Below are 23,297 nucleotides of genomic sequence, written 5' to 3'. Positions count from 1 at the left end.
GTAGGGTGTTATTTTTTAGCAGCTAGTTGTCTGTGAGAATTTAGTTCCTTCCATGGTATTGGTTACTATTAAAAATTATTTAATTTCTACACATACAGGTCTATAGTAAATCTGTTTTAAATTTTGTTTCATAGATTTTCACTGACCTTGATTGATACCTTGGACACTCTTGTGGTAAGTTTAATCTATTGATGAACTTTGATAAAACAAAAAGATTGGCTTCTGACTTATTTTTAGATTTCTATTTTGTTAAATTATACATAAAAACTACTAATTTTTCTTCAGCTTTGATCTCTGGCTATCCGTTTGAAGTGGCTATTGCTCGTAAGAACTTTCAAGTGCTGCGATGGTGGTGTTTGGAGTTTGTTGCAAAAAGAAAACTAGAACAGTTCCTTCACATTTCATTGATGCTTTCTTATCTTGCTTTTCTTGGGCGCTAACTTAACAAAAAAGTATGTGAGTTTGCTTCCCATTATAGTTTAAAGCAACATGCCGACTTATAGGTGAAACCCTCTTAATACCTACTGAATTAATTTGTTTTTAAATTGTACATACTTGTTTCATGGATGAATTTGCATGCACCTAAATATTTGTTAAAAAAACGCAACCCTGGACATGTTTGCCAGGAAATGTTGCCAAACTTCTTAGGTTCCATCTCTTATTAAAAGATTCCAATCATTAATAAACTACTTTTCATTAGATTTCAATCCCTTTGACATGTTTTGTCATCATAAGATAGAGTTCAGAAATCAGGAATTTTTGGCCATTCACATCTACAGGTAAATGTAAAAAGTTTTGAAAATCCTTACTGTGCTGATTTGGTGTGTGAATCATATAATGCTTTTTCTCTGACAGCTGTTCCCTTTTTATGATGTGCTGTGAGATGACCCTTGTCTCTTGAATCAGGACCACAAATGTTGAAAATGTGGAGTCTGGAACTCCCAGTCTCTACTGGACACTCAAATGGATTATTGTATTTTATTGTTTTCTTGTCTTAGAGCAGGATTAACACTTGTGGAATTTAAAGGCACTTATGATAACAAATTGGATAAGTCACAAAGATTCTTAAAGTTTGATTGAACTAAAAGAAAGTCAGTGTGAAAGAACATCTGTAGGAAGTGCCCAAGCTGTTCTTCAGGCACAAGAAGGAAACTGTTGGGAGGAGGAAGGCTGCTAGGATGATTCATGGAACTTACTATGTGGCTGCTTAGTCTGTGGATAGGAGGGAGGCCTCTGTGAAACTGGAGGCATCAGAGCAGGCCAGTCTTTTCCCACTCTGCCAGCACAGCCTGCAGCCCACTGAGTCCTGTCGCACTACAGTTATGGCGTGCGAGTAGAGGAAGGAACAAACAAATAAATCCCTGGCTAATAGCTTAGGTACATTCTCAGTGACTTTATTCTTTGTGTACAGCTTTTATTCTCTTTTATGTATCTCATGAGGAAAACAATAATACTAATGTCTGTTTGCACTGTATCAGAGTATGCCCCTGCAGGACCAGAATATCAATCTAAGGCATGTTAAATGCTTTCTTTTTTAATTCATTGCATTTGTTCTTCTATACCTGAGTGTGACTGTATTAGCTATGTTGGAACCTAAACACCTGGTTACATTTGTATTCCAGGTGTTAAATAAAACCAAAGAGTTTGAAGAGGCTGTAAAAAAAGTAATAAAGGATGTTAATTTAGATAACGACATAGTTGTATCTGTCTTTGAAACCAACATAAGAGTCCTTGGGTGAGTAACTTTTATGTTTTCAAAACTTAAAAATGTGTGCTTTAGCTAAATGTCCTTAAGGCATACCTTTCTGTGCTATTTCACCTCATTTAAAACAGTTGTGGCTTTGTCAGCATAGCTTGACATGTGCCCTAAGAAAGGTTTTAAAATTATAGACAGGAATTGATGCAGTGGTACTGAATCAAGTTGACCCCTATCTAACTGCTGCAGGCGTAGCTTTTTTGATTTAAAAAAATTGTCCATGCTGAGGTAGCAGTGTTTTTTCTTAATGGAAACAGTTTTTAGACTGTTCAATACTTGATTTAATGGATAGAACACTTTGATACTTAGTGTAATAGATTATTTCAGGGTGGAAGGGACCTCTGGAGGTCTCTAGTCCAACTTGCTGCTCAACGCACGGTCAGAGCAGGTTAGTTTTAAGCTATGACGTGCAATTTTAGAGGTATTGGTTTGTTATTCTTGACTAACTATATTGATGAATCAATGATTCCTCTACAGTTTAGGACTGAGTCCTAAACAACATGAATTGCTCCCCAAATACTGGCAGCTAACCTTGATTCTAACTGGGAGTTGCGTCTGCTCAGCATTTCTGAAAATTAGGGCCATGTGAATATAGCACAGTTATGTACATAGTCATCTAAATAGTAGAAATTTTTGCATTGCTATTCAGATGAATATACCTTTTGAGATGTGGATAATTTTTCTTGTGTTTAGAGGTCTCCTAGGTGGGCATTCAGTAGCAATTATGCTGAAAGAAAAAGGTGAATATATGCAGTGGTACAATGGTGAACTTCTGCACATGGCAAAGGAACTAGGCTACAAGCTTTTACCTGCTTTTAACACCACTAGCGGTCTCCCTTATCCAAGAGTAAGTTCTCTCGTTTCTGCAATTCAGGATTACTTCTGTAAGCAAAATTCTTGTTGTTTTGTTTTTATCTCTGTTTCTAAAATCACTTGTATATTTATTAAGTATACAGAAAATCAAAAGCTGATAAATTGCTCATTTGTAGTACACGATACCTGGTATTTTAAAATAAAGTCTTAGGCTCTCTGATTCTCTACATTTCCAGCTCTGAAAATTCTAATATACATTGTTTTGGGTAAAGAGTAACAAGAGAAATCTTGTCTAATCACTGTCTACTGATTTCTTGCTTCCTGCTACTGTAAGCACCACCAAGTAGCTGAGGAGAGTAATTTTTGTTTTGGTGCATATCTCTCACTAAGACAGTGAAAGAGCAACTTGCAAGCACATGCTTGTGAATTTAGCACAAAACTGATTAATCTTCATGGTCTACATCCACATTTTTATAAGAGAACAAAGGTAGCCGTAACCTAAAAATATTCACTTAATGTAAAAACTTTCATCGTATTCAAACAAAGCATGGTACATGGTCTTTGAATGACAGAAAACTACTTCCAGCGCACATCATCAATTGAGTTTGTGACATGTAGCTTTGATTGGAAACTTTCCCATGAATTAAAAATCTAGGCTCAGTAAATAAGCATTTTTCTAGTGAAAATGTCTAACTCAAAATGTTTAGGGTTTGACAATTTTCTGCTGAGAGGGCCCTCTCCATCCAGAATGCAGAAAGCTACGTTGTGCCCACAACAAAAGCAGGTCCATCTAGTAAGTATTCTCTGGAGCCAGGAGTAGCAAGATACTTACAAAGCTGAATTTCCATGAGCACTTGTGATGTTTCGAGTTCTTGGTTTGCTGGTAAATAAATTGCTACAATTAGATTTTCAGGGTGGTATTCTTTTATTCAAATGTCTAGTGAACCGGGCAACAGGTATTTGGGCCAGTACTTGTTTTGGAGGGTTGAGTATTTTGGGTACTTCTGGATAACTTTATGTGCATGTTTGAGTTGACAGTATGTGGTGAAGCAGAGCAAAACTGAAGGGGGCTGTGTGGTCTTTTTTTCTTACCTTTAGAAAAAGCATAGATTATATAGTTGCTCTACTGATTATCAAGGGAGTGTAAATTCTTTCAGCTAGTAAAAATAAAGATGATAATATCTACTTTTCTCTAGGTTAACTTAAAATTTGGTGTAAGACATCCAGAAGCACGAACAGGAACAGAAACTGATACCTGTACAGCTTGTGCGGGTACCTTGATCCTTGAGTTTGCAGCTTTAAGCCGATTCACAGGAACATCTATATTTGAGGTTTGCTTTCTATGATATCTTATTTTTTGGATTAGGTATTCATTAGTGTTCTGTTACGTTTCTGTAATTTTGGAAAAACAATTTTGAGTTCACGAAATGGGTGCACATCTTGGCTGTTCTGCACAAAAAGTTTGTGTGTTCAGATTTGTTGTGTTTGTGAGCTTTCTTCTAAGTTTTGGTGGGGTTTTTTTAAAAAAAAAACCACAGGAAATAATTTTGTTTGAAAGTAGTAATACAGAAGTAAACAAGATAAATATACTGAAGAGTAGCTAAACGATAATGCTTGCATAGTTTTTGAGTAGAGGGATCAGGACTAGTAAGAAGAAAAGTGAGACACTTGGTCCTTAAAATGCAGCTTAAAAAAAATAATAAAAAAAAAAATCCCCACACTTCTATAGTCCCACTGAGCATGTGCAAGACCTGCCTAAGGCTATATTGTCAGCAGAAAGCTAAATGAAAATGCTGGCAGGTATGGTTTCTTTGATCTGATACAAAAAAAAAAAAAAAAGGCAAGCTCTTTTTCAGATTAGAATTTTTTTAAAATCTTTCAGTATGGGCCTGGTATTTCATTTCATGTCATGGAACCCAGTGGAAGCATAGCTGGGCCTGCGTTCTGTGTTTTGGTAAAACTTGCCCCCTAAAATCCCGTGCATGTGTTTGGTGATTTAAAGCCATTTTTATTGGGTAGGTTGTTACTTGAAGTTAATTTTGTGTATAAAAAGAATGTATATAACTTGTATACTAATGAACAAGGGTTGCTGCTCCACCTTGAGATGTCTGAAAAGATAGTGATTTTGATTCTAAGGATGTTATATTTCTTGAAATATTTTAATTAGGTTACACTATCCCATCTGTATGCACAATTTTAGAGTAGGAAACCCATGCAGAAGGATATATGACTTGCCTACGACCATACAGTGTATTGGCAAATAGTTGTGTAGTCAAGCACCATTCTTACTAATCAGCAGCTGAATAACTATATAAAATGTGGACTGAACTTCATACTATTTAAGTGTGTATAATACTGAGTTTTAAAATTGTTAGATATGTAACATCTTATTACTTCCTAGGATCTTAATTCAATAAACAAAATAATAAGTCTTTAGTATCTGTGTTTCTCTAATTTCCTTTAATGAGCGTTTTTTGTTGTTGCAGGAGTATGCACGAAAAGCGCTTGATTTTATTTGGGAAAAGAGACAGCGCAGCAGCAATTTAGTGGGCGTTACTATTAACATTCATACTGGAGACTGGGTCCGCAAAGGTGTGTGGTATTCTGACACAGAATCAGTGACCACAAGTGGTTTTGGGCGGGAAAAAAATCTTGACACACACCCCCACCTGCCCCCAAAACACTTATCTAGACTATTTATAAATATTAATGGCGTAGGCAAGTGGAGTTACATAATGTCAGTGCTGGAGAAACCTGCTACAATGAAGCCTGGCTTTGCTCTGAAAGGGTGTTTTGGTAGAGAAACTAGTTTTATTCATTGCAAAGGAAGTGTTCTCTGATTCACTTTAATACTGAGAGGGGAATGCCTTGGGATAAATTTTTGGAGATTCTACTATAAATACATAGGAAAAATATAAATAGGACTGTGGTTGTTTATGGCAGCCAGTAGAAATATTTTCATATGAGAAAAGTGAAACAACTGGCTTCAATGCATGTCTGTTCATATTAATATGTGCACTGATATTGCAAAGCCTTTAGTGTAGACATATGGTATTGTGTCTCTGCATCCATCTGTGCCTTAATTCTAGTGATAGAAGGCTTTTCCTCTTACTGAAAGAGCCTTTAAAATCAAAATGAAACCAAAGGAAAATATCCATATAGCTACTTAAAGTAAAACCACCTTTTCATTTTCTGCTGTTTCTAGATAGTGGAGTTGGAGCAGGAATAGATTCATATTATGAATATTTATTAAAAGCCTATGTCTTGCTGGGAGATGACAGTTTCCTGGAAAGATTTAATACGGTAAGTTAACACCTTGCTTAGGTTTGTGCCTTCTGTAAGACAAATTTAAGACTAATTGTATTGTCAGTCAGCTGTTAGCCTGAGAAGCCTATGAAAGAGATCTTTAGCAGAATTTCTGTGACTGCTGATGTGTCTAGTGCCAGGTCTTTTTACTACAAGTTCTTGCTAATCTTGGGTGAACTGTCACTTGAGCAGCTATTTTAACGCCATCCAATGAAAACTGGAATTTTCTGGAACTTTTTCTATGTTTCCAGTACAGGAGAAGCTGTATTTCAAGATCACCTTGGAGAGTGTAATACTGCAAATGTTTCTGTAAAACAATGTAAGGGGCCTCTTGTTACAAGCCGTGGTACAATTTCTTTCTGCCCTGGAGCAACAAAAAAGATCTGAAAATCAAAGTCTGGATTGCATTGCCCTGCAGATCCTAAGGCCCAGTATACATTTAATTATATTTACAAGCTGAAAAACACACTTAGATTAATAAATTCATAAGATTACTAAGCAACTTTGTCAGCATCGTTATTCTTTCATAAAAGTATTCTTCCTTTTGAAAATAACAATATCCTATAAAAACATCTTAAAACATGATTTTATATAGCATGATTTTATATCATAAGCAATATTAAAATTGGAATAATTCAGTAGCTAAAGGCCTGTTGCAACACTTTAAGTGTAATGATTATTTCATATTCCTAACCAGCAGCCACCATTATTATATTTTGCCTCAATTATGTCTGTTAACTGTTTCCTATTGATTTGGCTCGTGTGCTCATGATTGTACCTTCTGTGCTTCAGAAAACAAGGCAGGCAGTTATCTTGGGGAGTATAGAACTGGAAGTCAGCAAGTTGACAAGTGAGCTAGTGGGTTTTAAAGTTGTTCTGAGCCATCAGGTCCAGCTGCTTTGTTGGTTTTTTTTATACCTCCTTTTCCCCTTCTCCTCCTGAGATGCATTTGCTTTAGAATTCTCTTGTTCAGAGAAAGTAATTTCAGCTTTGTTTAGTGCGTGCTTAAAGATTCAGCCAAACCAAATGTGCCTTAATTGTGATAGTTGTTTATCATGTGGCTGCTGAATTACATCTTTGTGTATGTGTATTACTTGGAAAATGTGATGTGTATTGCATGTGTAATACTGTGGAGCTTTTCAGTATTTACTACACTTCTTTTTAGTTTGCAAAACTAGAAATTACTGTGCATTGCCAAATGTGATAATGATTGGGAGTGTAGTACTGGTTCTCCCATTGAAATATCACCATAGTCTGGTGATCTATGTCTGTCTTGTAAAATGTATTGATACTATAAACTTATGATTTTTCTGATGTTTGTCAGCACTACGATGCCATAATGAGATACATTAGCCAACCACCTCTTCTTCTTGATGTTCATATTCATAAACCAATGCTAAATGCTAGGACCTGGATGGATTCTTTGCTAGCTTTCTTCCCTGGATTGCAGGTATGGTTTAAAACCCACGTGCAGATGATTTTAATAACAAGTAAACAATTAAATAGGCTGGATATATTGATAAGTCAAGCTTAGTAATCTGATTTTTCAGAAATCCTGAATGAGGATTTCTGTACTTGTTCCTCCTGTCACTTCAGTGCTATGATACAAGTTAACGTGCATTTCTGGCTATGTTGAGTATCAAGAAAAGTATGTCCATATGATTTGCTTCCTTCACTCCTAGTCATGAAAACACTAATATTAAGCTGCCTTTTTAGTAGTCCAGTGACAAATTTTCTAGGTTGTGTGCCATTTACATCTTTAAGACAAACTAAATCACATTTCCACCGGTGTACTCTGTAAATGATAGAGATCCTTTTTCTACAAAGGCAGTAGTCTTAATGAGCTCACTGATTTTGCTTAAAAAGGTCATATGGAATATGTATGGCTTACACTGAAAGGGGGTAATAATTACAATATGTGTCTGCTGGAAATGTAGAAATTGGTCTGTAGCTTTACATGAACACAGCAAGTGTGCCTAACTTTGAATATTATTCTTATGCATGGTGAATTAGTGTTAATTTTGTTATTTAATTTTAGGTGCTGAAGGGTGATATTAGACCTGCTATTGAAACTCATGAGATGCTGTATCAGGTTATAAAAAAGCATAACTTTCTTCCAGAGGTAAGGTAGTAATTTTTTGATCATGTAAACTGATTCTTACCTCAACTTGAGCAGTCTCAGATATCTATTTGAAAAAATAGTAGGTATATGTGTTATTAAACCAAAGGCTCATTTCCACAGCATTCTTATGTGATTTACAATTCTGCATGTATGACAACTGTGTTTTGGATATGAAATGTTTTTCCTTCAGTTATGCTGTAATTAACACAATAGGAAGCTGCTGCTATTAATAATTGTTTAGCCTTTATATTTCAGCCTTTCAAAATTGACCTTGACTCATTTTAGTATGTAAAACTTGTATAAGCATATGTAGTAGTAGGTGCTTAGTAACGTAATAGCATTAATGCTAAAGGTCAGTCATCTTTATTAACCCGAAGAGGGAAACTAAAGACTGAATTGTTCTGAGAGAATGTTCTGACATTTTGCATAATGTCCTTGAAAGTAGGTACACAAACTTACCTGTAGATATTGCAAGTGCAGTCTTTGAGCAAGTTAATTCTGCACAAAGGCTTGTTTACCTGCTGAAGTGTGTGTCTTTATTTTGTGATGATCCAGAATATATGATAAAGCTTCTGACTCCAGTTTTAATTTTTACTTTCCTCTGGTGTAAGCTTATTTCTTTTAGAGAATATTTTAATTAACATCATGTTCACCTAATGTGGATATTGAGACCAAAGAATGCTCTCTAAGCACTAGAATGATTTTTTTTTTTTGAGTGCTTTTAAAATGGTATGATTTGGCTTTTTAGGGTTTTTGGGGGTTGTTTTTTCCATGCTTTGTGCTTATGAAGGAAACTTTGAAAGATCAGTTAGTTGTATTTAAGCCAATATGCCATCCTCTTTAGCAAAGACTTAGTTTAAACCCTAGTATGAACTAGTAGTGAATGTAAGCCATTACAGAAGTGGCTTTTGCCAGTGCATATTAAGAGTGAATACATGGACTAGGAAAATTTTAGATATACCACAGACTAGAAGTCAGTTTTCTTATGTTAGAAACAGCTGCTTTACCATCTGTCAGTCTGAAATGACAGTTTAATGCACTGGAAGTGTCAGGTGGCAGGTATGTTTGCAAAAATGGTCTTTGTCAAAGTTCAGGTGGTCTCTATGTAGCAGCCCTTCAACAGGCTGCTTTGTTTGGATTGCAGTAGCAGTTGTGTGCTTGTGCTGGTGGGAGCGATGGGAGGCTGCGTGCTGCCTCCTGGGTCTGGAGCGCAAGTTCTCGTCTGGCACCTCTTGCCAGAACTCCACTTGCTGGACACTTGTCAAGAGGCTGGGTGGTGTCTGGACTCCTGCACTAACACAAGCTTAAATCTCACTTATGCTAAGTGGGCTAGAGCACTGGTTTAGGTTTTGGCCTTAAATTGTACTAACTGAACAGATGTGGTTGTAGCATCCCAAGATTGATGTTGGGCTTTCAGTCCTCCACTGTTGTGTGTACTTTAGCTGTTGTAATACAGTTAATGTAGGATTCAAAATAAACCTGTGTTTGGTTTTCATTCTTGCATTTATTTTTGTCTGTTCTTTTTCTTCCTCAGGCATTCACAACAGACTTTAGAGTTCACTGGGCTCAGCATCCTTTAAGGCCTGAATTTGCTGAAAGCACTTACTTCTTGTATAAGGTAAGATCACTTTCATTCCTCTGAGTTTTGGTCACTTTGTCTAGCACCTAGAATTTTGTTGATGTTTTATTTCAATATAGAATGAGTAGTGTAACTCCAGCTTATTTTATCTGCTGGAGCCAGTTCTGTATATAAACAAGATGAAAGTATTGGTTATGAAAAATTGTTCTAGGAATTTTTTTTATATGCCTAGAATTAGAAAGAAAACTGTTAAGTGACAAAGGCCCATATTTTTAAAGATACTTAGGTGTTGCTGATCTCTCTTAAAGAGATCTTAGAGACTAAGAGCAAAAGCCATCTGTACCTTGCAGAGAAGAGCAGTGCCTAAATGTCTTGCATTTCTCTAAGTATTTCCATGTGCTTATCTGCATATCTGGAAAAGGTAATGCAGCAGTATCTCAGAAGTCTCTCTTGTGACTGTTTAGCACTATTAATAAATTGGACTTTACTGGTGTCTGAGAAGGTATGGAATCAATAAATTAGCATTAGGAGAACGAAACCTGCTAATTGTACAGTAAGTCTAAGTGCATCTATATGTTTGGGTTTGGTTTTTGTTTGTATTTCTTTTATAGGCTACTGGTGACCCTTACTATCTAGAAGTAGGAAAAACACTCATTGAAAACTTGAACAAGTATGCAAGAGTACCTTGTGGGTTTGCTGCAATGAAGGATGTTCGTACAGGAAGTCATGAAGACAGGTAAAAGTTTTTTGCAATTATTTTTTTCGTAGAAAGATTACCAAAAAAATCTAATTACACTGTTTATATAATTGAATTAATTGACTTTTGAGTAGCTGTCTCTCTTCAGTTGATAACCAAGTCTTAAATTACCTGTTTGTCATAGTCTATAAACTATTTCAATAGTTTTATAGTTTGTTACATAAGAATATTTTTAGTTTAATAATGTTTCATTTGTCTCAGAGCAATAGATTAATTACTTTCAAACAAAATATACTTCAATTCTAGGAGTTTTTAAAGAGGTTTATTTGTTTTTTCTATAATGCTGTTCTGTACTGAACATGCTGAATCATTTCCCTCCAAACATAGTTTCTTCCAAGTGGAAGGAATGCTAATGGAATTAAGTTCAACAATAATAGTCATGAAGTCTTCAGAGGTGGAGAAATATGAGTATTTGTTTTACTGATGTTTTAGAGAAAAGGGGATATTCCTAAAGGACATCCATTTTTTTCCATAGAATGGACTCTTTCTTTCTGGCCGAGATGTTTAAATATCTTTATCTGCTGTTTGCTGATAAGGAAGACATGATTTTCGACATTGAAGATTATATCTTTACTACAGAAGCTCATCTATTACCACTTTGGCTTTCCACCACAAACCAAACTATCTCTAAAAAAAATACAGTAAGTAACAACTCAAATTTAAATCAGTTTTAGTGGTGCTTTGAAGCAGTTCCTTTTTTTATGAGCGGAAATGGAAATAAAATCAGGAAAAACCATAGTTTGAAGAAGCATGCCAGTTTTAACACTTCATTTAATGTGAACTATTTCATCATATTAACAGTGACAGTCACATGAATATGAATAATGTTTCCATAACTGGATTCTGCACCACTGAATCTTGGGGAAAAAAAGCTGTGGAATAATATCAATATTTAAAAAGAAAATCATGCCCCATCTCTGTATAAATTTGAAAATAACACGCTATGATATTTTTGTCTTCATCTTTATTTTCTATTATTTTTTCTAAAACATTTGCAACAACATGCTAAGTTTTTGTTGCTTATTTTACTACACAAACCCTTGGCAAATTTTGAAAGGTTTTTGAAAGGTTTTTTTGAAAGGTTGAAAGTTAGACAAGATACAGCTCTAGCTTTTGGGATATTTAATTGGTTTAGTCCATGCAATAGGCATCTATTGTGTAAATGTGAGAACGTTTATGGGTTTATAAATTACTTAACCTTCCAAAATAACCTATAGTAATACAACTGTGCCGTGAAGCATCATAAATACTAGTCTCTTTTTTTGTGCTCAGTAAGCTGACATAATTTATCTTTAAGGCAATAATACTACTGGCAAGTAAAAGAAATGCATAAGACAGTGGAGAGAGAGGTGTCTAAGGCCTCAGGGATGTAAATTCCCCTTTGTTAGTGTGCCTCTATTTTTACCCTTTAATATGTGTTTTACAATAAAGCCTGGATCAGAGGAAAAATGCTCATGTTGTTTGTCAAGACGTGTTCTGGAGAAATCTTAAAACTGAGTAGAAAGCACGCTGTTTTATGGACTCTACCATTAGACAGTGAAAAATTTTTAAGTACTTGCTCTTAATGTCTAACGTGGGTAATACATTTAATGGGTCATGGGGTTGGTTTTTCATGTTCCTTGATGGTGGAGATCCTGCACCCTCTCTGAAATGTTCTTTCCTTGAGCATTTATCATGTTTTGTCTTTGAGTTTTGGAAATGGAGGCTATGTTTTTTAAACTATGCAAGAAGTTCTCTGAAGGGTCTGAAGGAGCATTTTATATAACTTTTGTTCCCAACATGAGAAGTTGATACTTTTGAGACAGACAGGATTTCCACAGCTGATGCTGTGTGAAGTGCTGGCCTAACATATGTAGTCCTCTTGAGAACTGCAAATGTTAATAAAAGGCCAATAAAGAGGATAAATTGTTCAAATGCAGTTTTCTTAATCTCTTTAAGTCAAAGCTGCTAAAGTACATAATACAAGGAAGAAAGTTCCATTGAAAATGGTGTCAATGAAATGCATTAAATGGCTAAAAGACTGTGAAGACAAGTGTTACTCTTTTATGGAATTTATCTGATGGAGAAAAAAATTGATAAGAAAAAATGGAATGTGTAAATTATTTTTAATATAAACACAGTGCTGTTAAGCTGAAATGTCTGTGAGAGAGTTGGTAGTATCCACCCAACATCCTGTTTGTATTTATTCTCATAAACAGGAAAGGTCATGTCTTACTATGCTGATGCTTGCAGTAGTGCTTGCAAGATCTTCTTTCTTAAGTGATGTGACTACTATTTGTCACACTAAGAGCATAAGGTACTTTGAAGCGTTTATTCCGGTAAACTAATACCTTTTTAGGTCTTGTTTTTTAGGGAGCCTTTAAATACTTGATTTTTAGTTAGCTAATATGTTGCAAACAGGTTTGGTTTTTTAATTATTTTTTTGCAAGTAGATAAATACTACATTAATTTTTATAGGTGGGAAAATTAACTGGCCAGTTATCCAACCAGTTATTTGCAAAACTAAGAACAGGCTAAATATGGCCCCAAATCACTGTACATATTCCACATGGTTTCACGTGTTACAAAACAGTGATGTGTGCAACTGATAACTCTGTCATCTTTTCTGAAAATAGAGATTGTTTGATTTTATATATAGATTCATCTGTGTGGCTCCTGAGGAGGACAATCTTTTGTTTGTATGAAAAGGTGTGACGTTCTTAGTAATACAAAGCAAGAATGACCTAAGGCCTACAACTGGTCCACTCAAGATAAAGGCAGTATCAAATGAAATTGTAACTACTTCCTTTAGTTGTCCAGCACATAAAAGTACAGGGGCACTAGCTATGTCATGAGCAGGCTTGAGAAGTTCTGTTTGCTAGCAGAGGTTAGCTGTTTCTGAAAAAAATTTCTGGAAACTGTGGATACAAGTTTGGTAAGTTACAATTGGAACTGGTGCTGTATTTATTTATCTGTAGAAAGGGATTGTAGTGCACTGGTTACCCTTTATTATTACAAAAGTGTGGCACAGAAGAGTGATGTATTCTTCATTCCTGAAATCTGTGTGGTTGTAGGACATCTATTATGTTCAGCTGCTGTACGTCCCACGTACACAGGTTACTTAAGGGTAGGTCTATCTGTTGATTTTCTTTGTATAAAAATGTAACCTGCATTTTTAATAGGTGATCTGTATCTTTCATTTTAGACTACAGAATACACAGAGCTGGATGACAGCAACTTTGACTGGACCTGTCCAAACACCCAGATTCTTTTCCCAAATGACCCTATGTTTGCTCAAAGTATTCGTGAACCTTTGAAAAATGTGGTGGATAAGAGCTGTCCTAGGGGTATTTCCAGAGCGTAAGATGAATATTTTCTGTCTTTTGTTAGTGTAGGAGTGAGTGGAATAGGGTCTGCTGTGCATGGAAGGAGAAGTACGAGGTGTACTGGAGCTTGCTTTGCTTTTGGTATGGCTAGCCTAGCTATGGGAAAAATCAGTTATGTTTTCTCTGGCATCATCAGCAAGACTTAGTTCATTTCCAGCAGGAATTGGCGAGTCTTTCAAAGCAGAAGTAGCTTAATGAGCCACATATTCCAAGTAGGAATTGTAGCCCAGGTATTACAGGAAGTATGTCTCTCAGATTTGTAAAATTAATTTCTGTAGTCTCTTGAATGGTTCTGCAATTCTTCTTTGTAGTAAACAAATCATGCTACAATACATAACTTCACCTACTTTGAAGAACTTAAGACAGTCTGTTGAAGCTGAGGAAGTTTATCCTTCTGACCACCTCTTTGCTATTTTTACTTCATGAGTAAAATTGAGTAGCAGCTGTATGAGGAAGATTGGTTTTAGTCAGTCTTACAATAATGCAGACTATTTGGAAATGGGAGATTAGCGTATGGTAGGTTTGTTAGCAGCATTGCATATGCTTTTTTGCACTACAAAATTATTGATAAAATCGACAACTTTTAAAAAAGATAGTTTGACTGAGAAGTTGCATTAGTGAAGCTTGTACTCCACATTATTCCAAATTATTTTTATTCCAATTCCAAAGAATTCTAATCTTGTGGTGGTAGGAATAACGTGAGAGTTATGTTTTAAAAATAATCTGTTTTTTAAAGCTTTGATCTTTAATATCTTTTGGCAGAGAAGAGAGTTTGGGAAGTGGACCGAAACCACCACTGAGAGCCAGAGATTTCATGGCCAGTAATCCTGAACACTTGGAGATACTGAAGAAGATGGGAGTCAGTTTGATTCATCTGAAGGATGGAAGAGTACAATTAGTACAGCATGCAGTGCAAGTAAGACTTGACAGTACTTAGTGATGTAGCCAACAGCATCTTATCTGAAAATACTAGCTTTCAGTGTGAGATATTTCCATTTGTTTAGGAGGTCTTATATGTTTGTATGCTTTTAGTCTTTTGGTTGATGGAGGCACAAAAAGGTTAACTTCCTTATTTGAAATGATGAATGAGTGCCAGTGAGCATCCACTCTGTATTTTAAAATCTTTGTAGCAGTGGTCCAAGTAAACATAACTTTGACTTTCACATTTTTTTTTTTCTCAAGTTTCTCAAACATTTAAGAAGAAACTGTTTATCGTTTCTTTACTACTCAGGCAGCAAGTTCACTTGATGCTGAAGATGGCTTACGGTTCATGCAAGAAATGATTGAACTCTCCAGTCAGCAACAGAAAGAGCAACAGCTACCTCCTCGTGCTGTTCAAATTGTTTCCCATCCATTCTTTGGCAGGGTCGTCTTGACTGCTGGACCAGCACAATTTGGGATGGACTTATCCAAACACAAAGCAGGGGTATGTAAGATATGTATGTGATCTGTTACTTTCCTTATTGCACAAGCCTAAATTTTACAGTACTGGTACTATTTCAAGGTGGCCGACTAGAGGGTGACCCATTGATTACAGTGGTTAAAATGACAGGGACACTGAATATGAGAATTAGGTTTTCACCCAGTCATTCTTTGCTTCTTGGAACTCCAGCGTTAGGGTAAAGATTGCCTGCACTGACAAAATACAACACTAAACGCATTAGATTAACTGAAGAAATGAAAATGCTTAGGAATCTTTTGCAAGCTTGAACCTAGTGCTCTAATTCTCTTTCTGGTGGGTTTTTTTTTTTTCCAAACAGACAAGAGGATTTGTTGCAACCATTAAGCCATATAATGGATGCTCAGAGATCACTAATCCTGAGGCAGTGAAAGAGAAAATTGCTCTGATGCAGAGAGGCCAGTGTATGTTTGCTGAAAAGGCACGAAACATTCAAAAAGCTGGAGCAATAGGAGGCATTGTTATTGGTAAATAAAACTTTAAGTTCTTAAAATCTTAAGTTTGTGTAGATGTAACCTGTATTTTACAGATTTGAATATACCAGAGAGCTGTTAAACTCTCAGAGATGACAGTACTCCAACACAAAAATTGTGCTTTCAGAAGATGAAGAGATGTTTTGGTTTTGTCTGGTTCTGCACAGAAAGTGTAGCTAAACAAATTGGGATGGGTGATTGTCACTGTTTTTGCAGATTAAAAGTTGTTATTTTAAGGATCACTGAGTGTTGCAATAGTGCTGTCTACTAACTGCTGAGGAAGACTTGAGATACAAATGTTAAGGAAAACAAGTACACAAGCTGGCTTTTTGCTTTTTACAACCAACTTACTGTTTCCTACCTGGGATCCTCTTAACTGACTGGGCAGTAGAAAGCTGCTCAAAAAGTCTGCTGAACTTCAGAATTGTAGTCTGTTTACCTAACAGGAGGCTTGCCGCTTTTCCTCTTGTGTGCCTCTGGCTAGATGACAATGAGGGAAGCAGTAGTGACACAGCTCCTCTCTTCCAAATGGCTGGTGATGGAAAAAACACAGATGATATCACAATTCCCATGCTCTTCCTCTTCAACAAAGAAGGAAACATTATACTGGATGCAATCCGGGAGTATGAGGCTGTGGAGGTGCTCCTTTCTGATAAAGCAAAAGACAGAGGTAAGATCAGAGGTTATTTATACAAATTTAGCTTCCATCTGTGCCGTGGCACAATGTGAAATGTACAATAGTGATTTCTACTGCTACCCAAAGGTGCAAATGTGTTATTTGGTAGCTCTAGTTTTCTGTTCTTTGACACTGGTATTATTTTTTTCATAAGAAAGCCATTATCTGAGGTGTGTCATTGTCTGCTCCCTGCCCCAAGTTAACATTAACATCCAGAAATGCTGTTCATAAGGTAAATGTCAGTTTGACTAATGAGAAAATACAGCCTTTTGGATTCCTTTTGAACCCTTTTTGTCATAATCGGCTTTGAAGTGGTGTCAGGAATAGCAAAAGTGTTTTCAGTGCCCTACATTGTAAATGCCTCTCTCTTATCAAGCTCCCCAGTGACATTCTGGAAAGAGACAACTGTTACAACTATTTTGCTTATCTAAGGAGAAGTGGTTATCATGAGAAATAAGGCTGCTGACCTCAGATATTTTGCAGTTTTTATTGTATAATACAGGGAAATTGCAAGCTAATACATTCCCAATTAAAATGTTTGCATATGGCAGAAAATTCTAGGTTTTCCTTTTGTAAGCCTTCCTCATAGCACTGCTTTGTCCAAGCAGGGTATGTAAGAACAAGTATCTCTAGTAAACCAGTGACAGCATTTATTTTATGCACATTTGCAAAGGTGATAATGCCAAAAGCTACAATGTTGTTTCTTGATTGCTGCTTACAAATTCCTCCTGTTTATAACTATGGTTAAGCTGCTCTAACAAAATACTAAATACAAAAGATAGCTCTGCATTTGAGAATTTGTAATCCATATCTGCTTCTTCCCCCCTCCTTGTGCTTCCATTTGGAATCCCAGCAACAATCTTTAAAGGTAAAATGATTCCAAACTACATTATTGATAGCAGTAAGTATCCCGTGTTAAACATGGCGTATGCAGTTAAACTCCTAGAAGTCCTGAAACATTAATGTCCTGTACACTAGCTATAAACATCAAACTCCAGAGAAATCTGCATGGTTAAATCGGACAGCTGTTGTAAAATTACAAGCTAAGTCGGTACTTGAGATATGTAGTTGCTTTGAGTGGGGATGTGATGAGGGAGTTTTTGTCTTTGGGTCTCTTTAATTCACAGTTCAGTAAACTTATGAAACTCTGTCTCCCGCTTGCTTAGATGTGGGATCCTGGTGGATCTGGGAGTGCTTTAAAATCCGGTATTGAAGTTCAGTGCACGCAGTGGCTATTTGCTTAAGACTGAAGGATGGTAACTAGCACTGACCCAGAAGTCACTATTCAAGTTTGAGGAACCAAAATTAGTCTCACTATATTGTTTGTCCTCGTTTAAAATGTGTTTAAATGTCTTTTCACTTCTTCCTCTGTAGAATATGTTCCTTTAACATTAAATTTTCATATCAATGGAAAGTCTGCACTTTCTTGAGGAAATAAGGCCAAGAGAAGTGACCTCGCTTTTGAAATACATAATAAAATGCTGCCTTCCTAGTTTTTTTCAAAACTTTTTTTTTTCTCTCCCCTCTCAAAGACTTAGAAATGGAGAATATGGACCAGAAATTGTCTGAAAATGATTCACATAAACAGAATGCAGAAGAAGCTACTTCAGCATCTCGGGATGTTGGTGCAGTCAGTGAGGAGCCTGAAGAAGAAGAAAGCTCTGATGTTACTGACCCTGATTCTTTTTCTCCTGCTAATGCAGACAGTGACAGCGTTTCCATATCAAATCAGGATTCCTATGTCCCTGGAACCGATGAGGCTGGTGCTCTGGAGCCAGCATGTATGCGAGGGGATAACCAGCCTCAGGAACAAAAGACTGAGTCAGAGTCAAATTCCAAAGTTAACTGGGATAATAAAGTCCAACCTATGGAATCCATATTAGCAGACTGGAATGAAGATATTGAAGCATTTGAAATGATGGAAAAGGATGAGCTATGACTTGTAATAATAACTTATTTTTTCGTAAACAAATGGAGAACTCTTTGGGTAGAAAGTGAGGCCCTGATATCTGAGAACTAGAAAACATAATCAGTATTGTGATGAGCAACCAGGTTTCACCTGGAAATTACCACAGAAATCCAGCACACGGTCTTTGTATTGTTTTAATTTTTCCTGTTTAAAAATGGGAATGTGCAATTGAAGCATTTGTCTGGCTCCACTGCGTGGTGCTGTAACCCAGGAAGCTCCTTCAGGGAACGAGCCTGACTTCTGCATTCCAGGCTCCGAGAGGTCACACTCCCTTGGTTTCTGGAAAGCAAAAGTTGAACGCAGTGGGGTTAACATACCATGTAACGGTTATCGATGAGAGCACTTGAAGGCAGTAGGTCAGCCACTGTTCTGGTTGGAGCAAAGGTGCTGTTACACTGATTTCTACTGAGTTGAAAGCCTTCATTGATAGCAGCAGGTGAAATTGTTTCCAGTTGTCCTAAGAGACAGCTAGAAGCAGTTTGATTTTTGTCCTGACATATCATACTGAGACATAGCAGCTCATCACTCCTTCCATCTGTTACCATGAAGAACGACTGTGATGACATGTGAGTGTTCCCTTCAGCTCTGCTTTCAACTAGAGAAACTGTATGAACCAAAGGCAATGTGTACTTTGTAAGCAGGTTCCATCAGGGAAACTAGGACACCTTTGGGGTCTGCCAGATAAAGATTTGTGGTGTGTTATGAAAGTTAATGCTTGAGGTTAAGGTAAAGTGGACAAGGCAGATGTTGTTGAGTTATAGGTATTTCTCTTGGCCTTCCAGGTTGAAAAACTCTATCTACCCCAAGATACGGAATCTAAACTGGCAATATTCTCTGAAAGGACACTAAACAGAACTAGATCAGTTATAACAAAATCTTCCTTTTTCTACAAGTTTGACTTCTAACAGCTTGACTTTGTTGTCATTCTTTTTATATGCAACTTCTATATGTGTGATACTTAAGGCAATGAGGCCAGTACCAATAGTGAAGTGCAACAATTTTGGCCGTTGGGTCCATAGTTCAAAGTATAGTGGCGTGAACTGCGAGGATGACTGGTATGTTACTCTGGGCTTCGGGAGTTTGTTACAGGTAAGTGTGAGTCCTAATTTGTTATCCCTATTATGAAAAACATTATTTAAATAAAAATGGGGATGTTCAAACAACTGAGAGACATTTTGACTGTGTCCAAAGAAACTGCCAAAAACTAATCAACTTGATTTATATAAAACTGCTTTTAGTGAATTGTTGTTCAAAGAATTCTTTTATATTAAAGAGTAAATTAACACTGCCTATATGCTGCACCAGGCTAAAAATGAAGGTTTATATTCATCTTTACAATGGAAAGAAGAAAAAAAAAAAGCAAGCCCCAATCTGAATTGCACCTTTCATTTAGCTGGTGAAATTATGCATACTGAATATGCAACTGTTAATTAGTACAGCCATACTGTATGTATTTATGTGTACTCCTGTACAGTGTGAATGGAGAAATCCCAGGCAAATGTTGTATACATGTATACTTAATGACACTTGCTTTCAAGAGTATCAAAATGCACAGGCACCTTTTGAGAGCATGAGTCAATCAGAATATTATCCCTAAACTGAATGATAACTTTAAATCACTAGAGTAGGAGGTAATTTCGAGGAGGAAATGAAGCAGTAGCGGAATAGTGAATAAGTGTCCTTTTAAATAAATTAGCTTTTAAATGTAGTTGTAATTCCTTTGCACAAATAACTGTATGGAGGTTTGGACTGAATGAGTAGGGCTTGAAGCAGCTGGGGTTTTTCAGTTGAGAATTCTTTTATTTATGTTTTTTGTTATGAGAGTTTCTTCATGCAAGGCATTTGATCATGGGAGCCTTTTAAGTGTCCTTCGTTACTTGGAGCCCCAGGCTGCACCCGAGAGATGCTGTGCTCCCCTGGTAGTGCCCGGGCTCAAAGCGACGTGGCCAAGTACAGTCAGCTGCAGGATCAAAACCATCAGGTGCAGATCAAAAGTTTTCACTCTGATAATTCCTTTGATCTGTCAGTGCTTAGTGCCACAAAAGGAGCATTTTTGTTCCTTGCTCTTTGACATAGACTATATCTTCATACTTGTTAGCTCTTTTGATGGAAATAGAATTATATTTATAGCTATAGGGGCCCTCTGGTCACTATGTTAAGACTGTCAATATAGCAACTAAAGGTTTTCTTTTTTAGTTGCAGAAAATTTAGGTGTAGATGTAAAATTTTATTAAAAGATTCACTTTCCTTGCCATCACCAGCTCATTTTAACTGGTTTTTCCACTTCTATTGCTAAAGCAGCAGACATTAGCTCTCCTTCTAAGGGATTTCGAGTGATCCCAGAACTCCGTATGGATTTGAAGCATCATTTTGGTGGTGGCCTACCTCAGATAACTGTTGCCTCCTTCCTTTTGTTTTTTTTTTTGTTTCAGTTTGTTCTACTTTACCTTTGAAACCATTGTGAGAGCCATAGCTTTGTTTACAGAACTGAATTGGGTAAGGTTGACCTTTTGGGAAAGAGGACTAAATTGAGGGGGGCAGTTTTATTCAGGTTATTTTTGTTTTGTATTTCCTTATGAGGAAACAGGCTTTAGTTTAACCTTTTCATATAATTCTGGAAATAATTCAATCTTCCGTCACTGTCAACGTAAAAAGCAAAAAGAATGTATTGATCAAAAAAACCCAAAACCTTCTGGAGAGGGGAGTAAGTGTTCTTCCCAAATTTCTAGAAGTCTGCTCCCTCCATGTAGAATATTGCTCGTATATCATTCATCAGTAATTGCCTCTTTCTTTGTATAGTATTGTACATTTACTTGACTGGTATTGAACACTGAAGAATTCAGGAATCACAGCTGGAACTAGCACTTATTCCATGCCATGTAATTCAGATCAGCCAATTAATTTCTCATTTGATCTTAGAGGATTCTTCTTAATTGTTTACATTTATTGTTTCTTAATGAAGTTTCAAAATGAGCCCAGCTTTGGTTGTCCTCCTCCTGCTAGCATAGCGGTGGGCATGAGTAAATGTATGTTGAGAGGTTAAAAACGGGACATCTTACGCATCAGTCAGAACATAGAAAAAAAACAAACAAAACATTCTGTGAATGAAATATTGTATGTTCAGATTTTATAAGATTTTTTTTTTTAGCCAGCCCTATTTACAGCCGTATATTTTCTTATAAAAGATGTCTAATAACAGGTGCTGTAACACTATTGTTGGGTTTTACTGTCTGGTGATAAGTGTATACAATATTTCTAAGGGCAACTATGTACTGTGATGTAAAAGTCTGGGCTAAAATGTGTATAATCCATGTACATAATTGTGTACTCGATTATAATTGCTGATTGTAAAGAATTTAATAAAATGTAAATATTCTGCTCAAGCTGTGCTAAATTGACACTAACTCCTGAACTGCCCAGCTGGCTCTCTTTGCCTTGATTTTTAGCAAGGCCTTTGGTAGTTGCACCAACACTGTCCCATGTCTTCATTAGCAACCTTAATGAGACTCAGCAAGTTCCTGGCTACCACCCTGAAGAAGCGGTCAGTGCCCCAGCAGGCAGCACTGCTACCTGGGGTCTTTGAAAGGCAGGAGAAAGCACTGCTGGGAATCTCAGAGAGTTCAGCATCTGGGAGGACTTAGCCCCATCTTGGCTCTCGCAGGGCACAGAAGCAGCTTTGCAGGAGCCAGGAGCAGGTTAAAGGCAGGGCGGTGGTGAGTGCTGGTGATGAAGCAGGTGTGCAGTCTTGCTGCCAGGAGGCTGCAGAGGTGCACAGCCATGGGTGAAAGCGATGGACACGCTGCAATGCAGGAAATTCGGAAATAAGGGGTAACTTTTCACTGTGAGGGTGGCCAAACACTGAGATACTATAAATAATCAGAGCAACGCCTTCAGTATAAAATTGAAAGTGGACTGGAAAGGCTCTCAGCAACCTCATCTGATTGGATTATTTCAACCTCTATTATTCTATGACTTGGGCATTTATTTATTTATTTGTTTTAAATCCAATTCTGCAGTGAAAATACAGATCCTCAAAAGTTCATTTTGACTATTTCTGATCCTGTTGTGGTTTTTTTCCAATTCTAATGAAAACAGGTCTTTCTTGGGCCTGATTGGGTAAGTCTCAGAGGAAACATACTCCATCATCCCTCTTCTGTTATTGGCTGTTCTCTGATACCTGTACTCCTAATGGGCTTTTCCTCCATGGAAGTTAGGATTAAGAAAATAAAAGATGCAGGAGCCCTAAATTTAAGTCCTTGTTCAAGTGTTCAGCAGCTTTTATGACATCCATTAAGTAGAAACCATTACCAGCCTTGCCGATGAAGTGCTAAATTTCTTCAGCCTACTGTTACAGGAGCATCAGGACTTCAGGGACTGGAGTAGTTTGGAGCAAAGGTACCTTCTGCCTTCCTCAGTCCTTGAAGGGTCTTGAAGCTGGGGTACTCAAAAAAGCATTTTGGACTGTGGGGTATATAACAACACACTTGAAGTCCTGTACGTTTCCTTTGCATCTATTTCTTTTGGGAGTAGTAGGTATTCCTCAGATAGATGTCTGCTGTCTATTGACCCTGCAATTGCATTGGCAGCTGCTGCCGTACGTGCGGGCTCTGTGTTTCACTGGGGCTGGGCAGACAAACAGGTCAGACAGCGCAGGGCACCATGACTCAGAGCCAGGTAAACATAAATGTTCTCAGAAGTCCAGCACAAACCTGGGTCTTTGCAGAAAAGATTAAAATAATGATAATAAATATATAATAATTAAATTTATTAAAATAAATAATGATAATTAAAATAATGATAATACCACAGGGAAGCATGCAAAGAGGCGGAGATGGAAAGAGGAAAAGGGAGCAATTCTGCATAACCCTGGTCCTCTCAGGCAGGCAACATGCTCACCATGAGAAACCAGAGCCTGAGACTCCATGCAGGAGGGTTTAACCTGTTGCCCTCCGTTGCTGCTGGGGCCTTGCGGGTGATGGATGGGGCTTGGGAGGTTGGAGCAGAGCCACAAACAGCAGCAAA

The 23,297-nt window shown here is 37.1% G+C and overlaps 1 protein-coding gene across 3 annotated transcripts in view; it reads left to right on the top strand.

Moving 5' to 3' along the window:
• The window catches only part of EDEM3 (ER degradation enhancing alpha-mannosidase like protein 3), a 31,304-nt gene extending 9,646 nt beyond the window's left edge, over positions 1 to 21,658 (top strand). For 2 of the 3 annotated variants that reach the window (XM_052800995.1, XM_052800997.1), the window contains 18 exons: positions 135 to 174; positions 1,623 to 1,735; positions 2,450 to 2,603; positions 3,766 to 3,900; positions 5,056 to 5,161; positions 5,775 to 5,872; positions 7,200 to 7,325; positions 7,914 to 7,997; positions 9,532 to 9,615; positions 10,188 to 10,312; positions 10,809 to 10,974; positions 13,518 to 13,672; positions 14,461 to 14,614; positions 14,930 to 15,124; positions 15,459 to 15,624; positions 16,115 to 16,300; positions 17,160 to 17,207; positions 17,839 to 21,658. In XM_052800995.1, the coding sequence (XP_052656955.1) occupies positions 135 to 174; positions 1,623 to 1,735; positions 2,450 to 2,603; positions 3,766 to 3,900; positions 5,056 to 5,161; positions 5,775 to 5,872; positions 7,200 to 7,325; positions 7,914 to 7,997; positions 9,532 to 9,615; positions 10,188 to 10,312; positions 10,809 to 10,974; positions 13,518 to 13,672; positions 14,461 to 14,614; positions 14,930 to 15,124; positions 15,459 to 15,624; positions 16,115 to 16,300; positions 17,160 to 17,207; positions 17,839 to 18,245 (2,542 nt within the window). In that variant the 3' untranslated portion in view covers positions 18,246 to 21,658. The remainder of the gene's footprint in view (positions 1 to 134; positions 175 to 1,622; positions 1,736 to 2,449; positions 2,604 to 3,765; positions 3,901 to 5,055; positions 5,162 to 5,774; positions 5,873 to 7,199; positions 7,326 to 7,913; positions 7,998 to 9,531; positions 9,616 to 10,187; positions 10,313 to 10,808; positions 10,975 to 13,517; positions 13,673 to 14,460; positions 14,615 to 14,929; positions 15,125 to 15,458; positions 15,625 to 16,114; positions 16,301 to 17,159; positions 17,208 to 17,838) is intronic. The other variant, XM_052800996.1, reaches the window with a different exon arrangement.
• Positions 21,659 to 23,297: the final 1,639 nt, after the last annotated feature.

Source organism: Harpia harpyja, chromosome 11 (assembly GCF_026419915.1).
Source record: "Harpia harpyja isolate bHarHar1 chromosome 11, bHarHar1 primary haplotype, whole genome shotgun sequence".
NCBI classification, from domain to species: Eukaryota; Metazoa; Chordata; class Aves; order Accipitriformes; family Accipitridae; genus Harpia; species Harpia harpyja.
The sequence above is the reverse complement of the archived record's forward strand: the minus strand, read 5'-3'. Positions and strand labels throughout refer to the sequence as shown.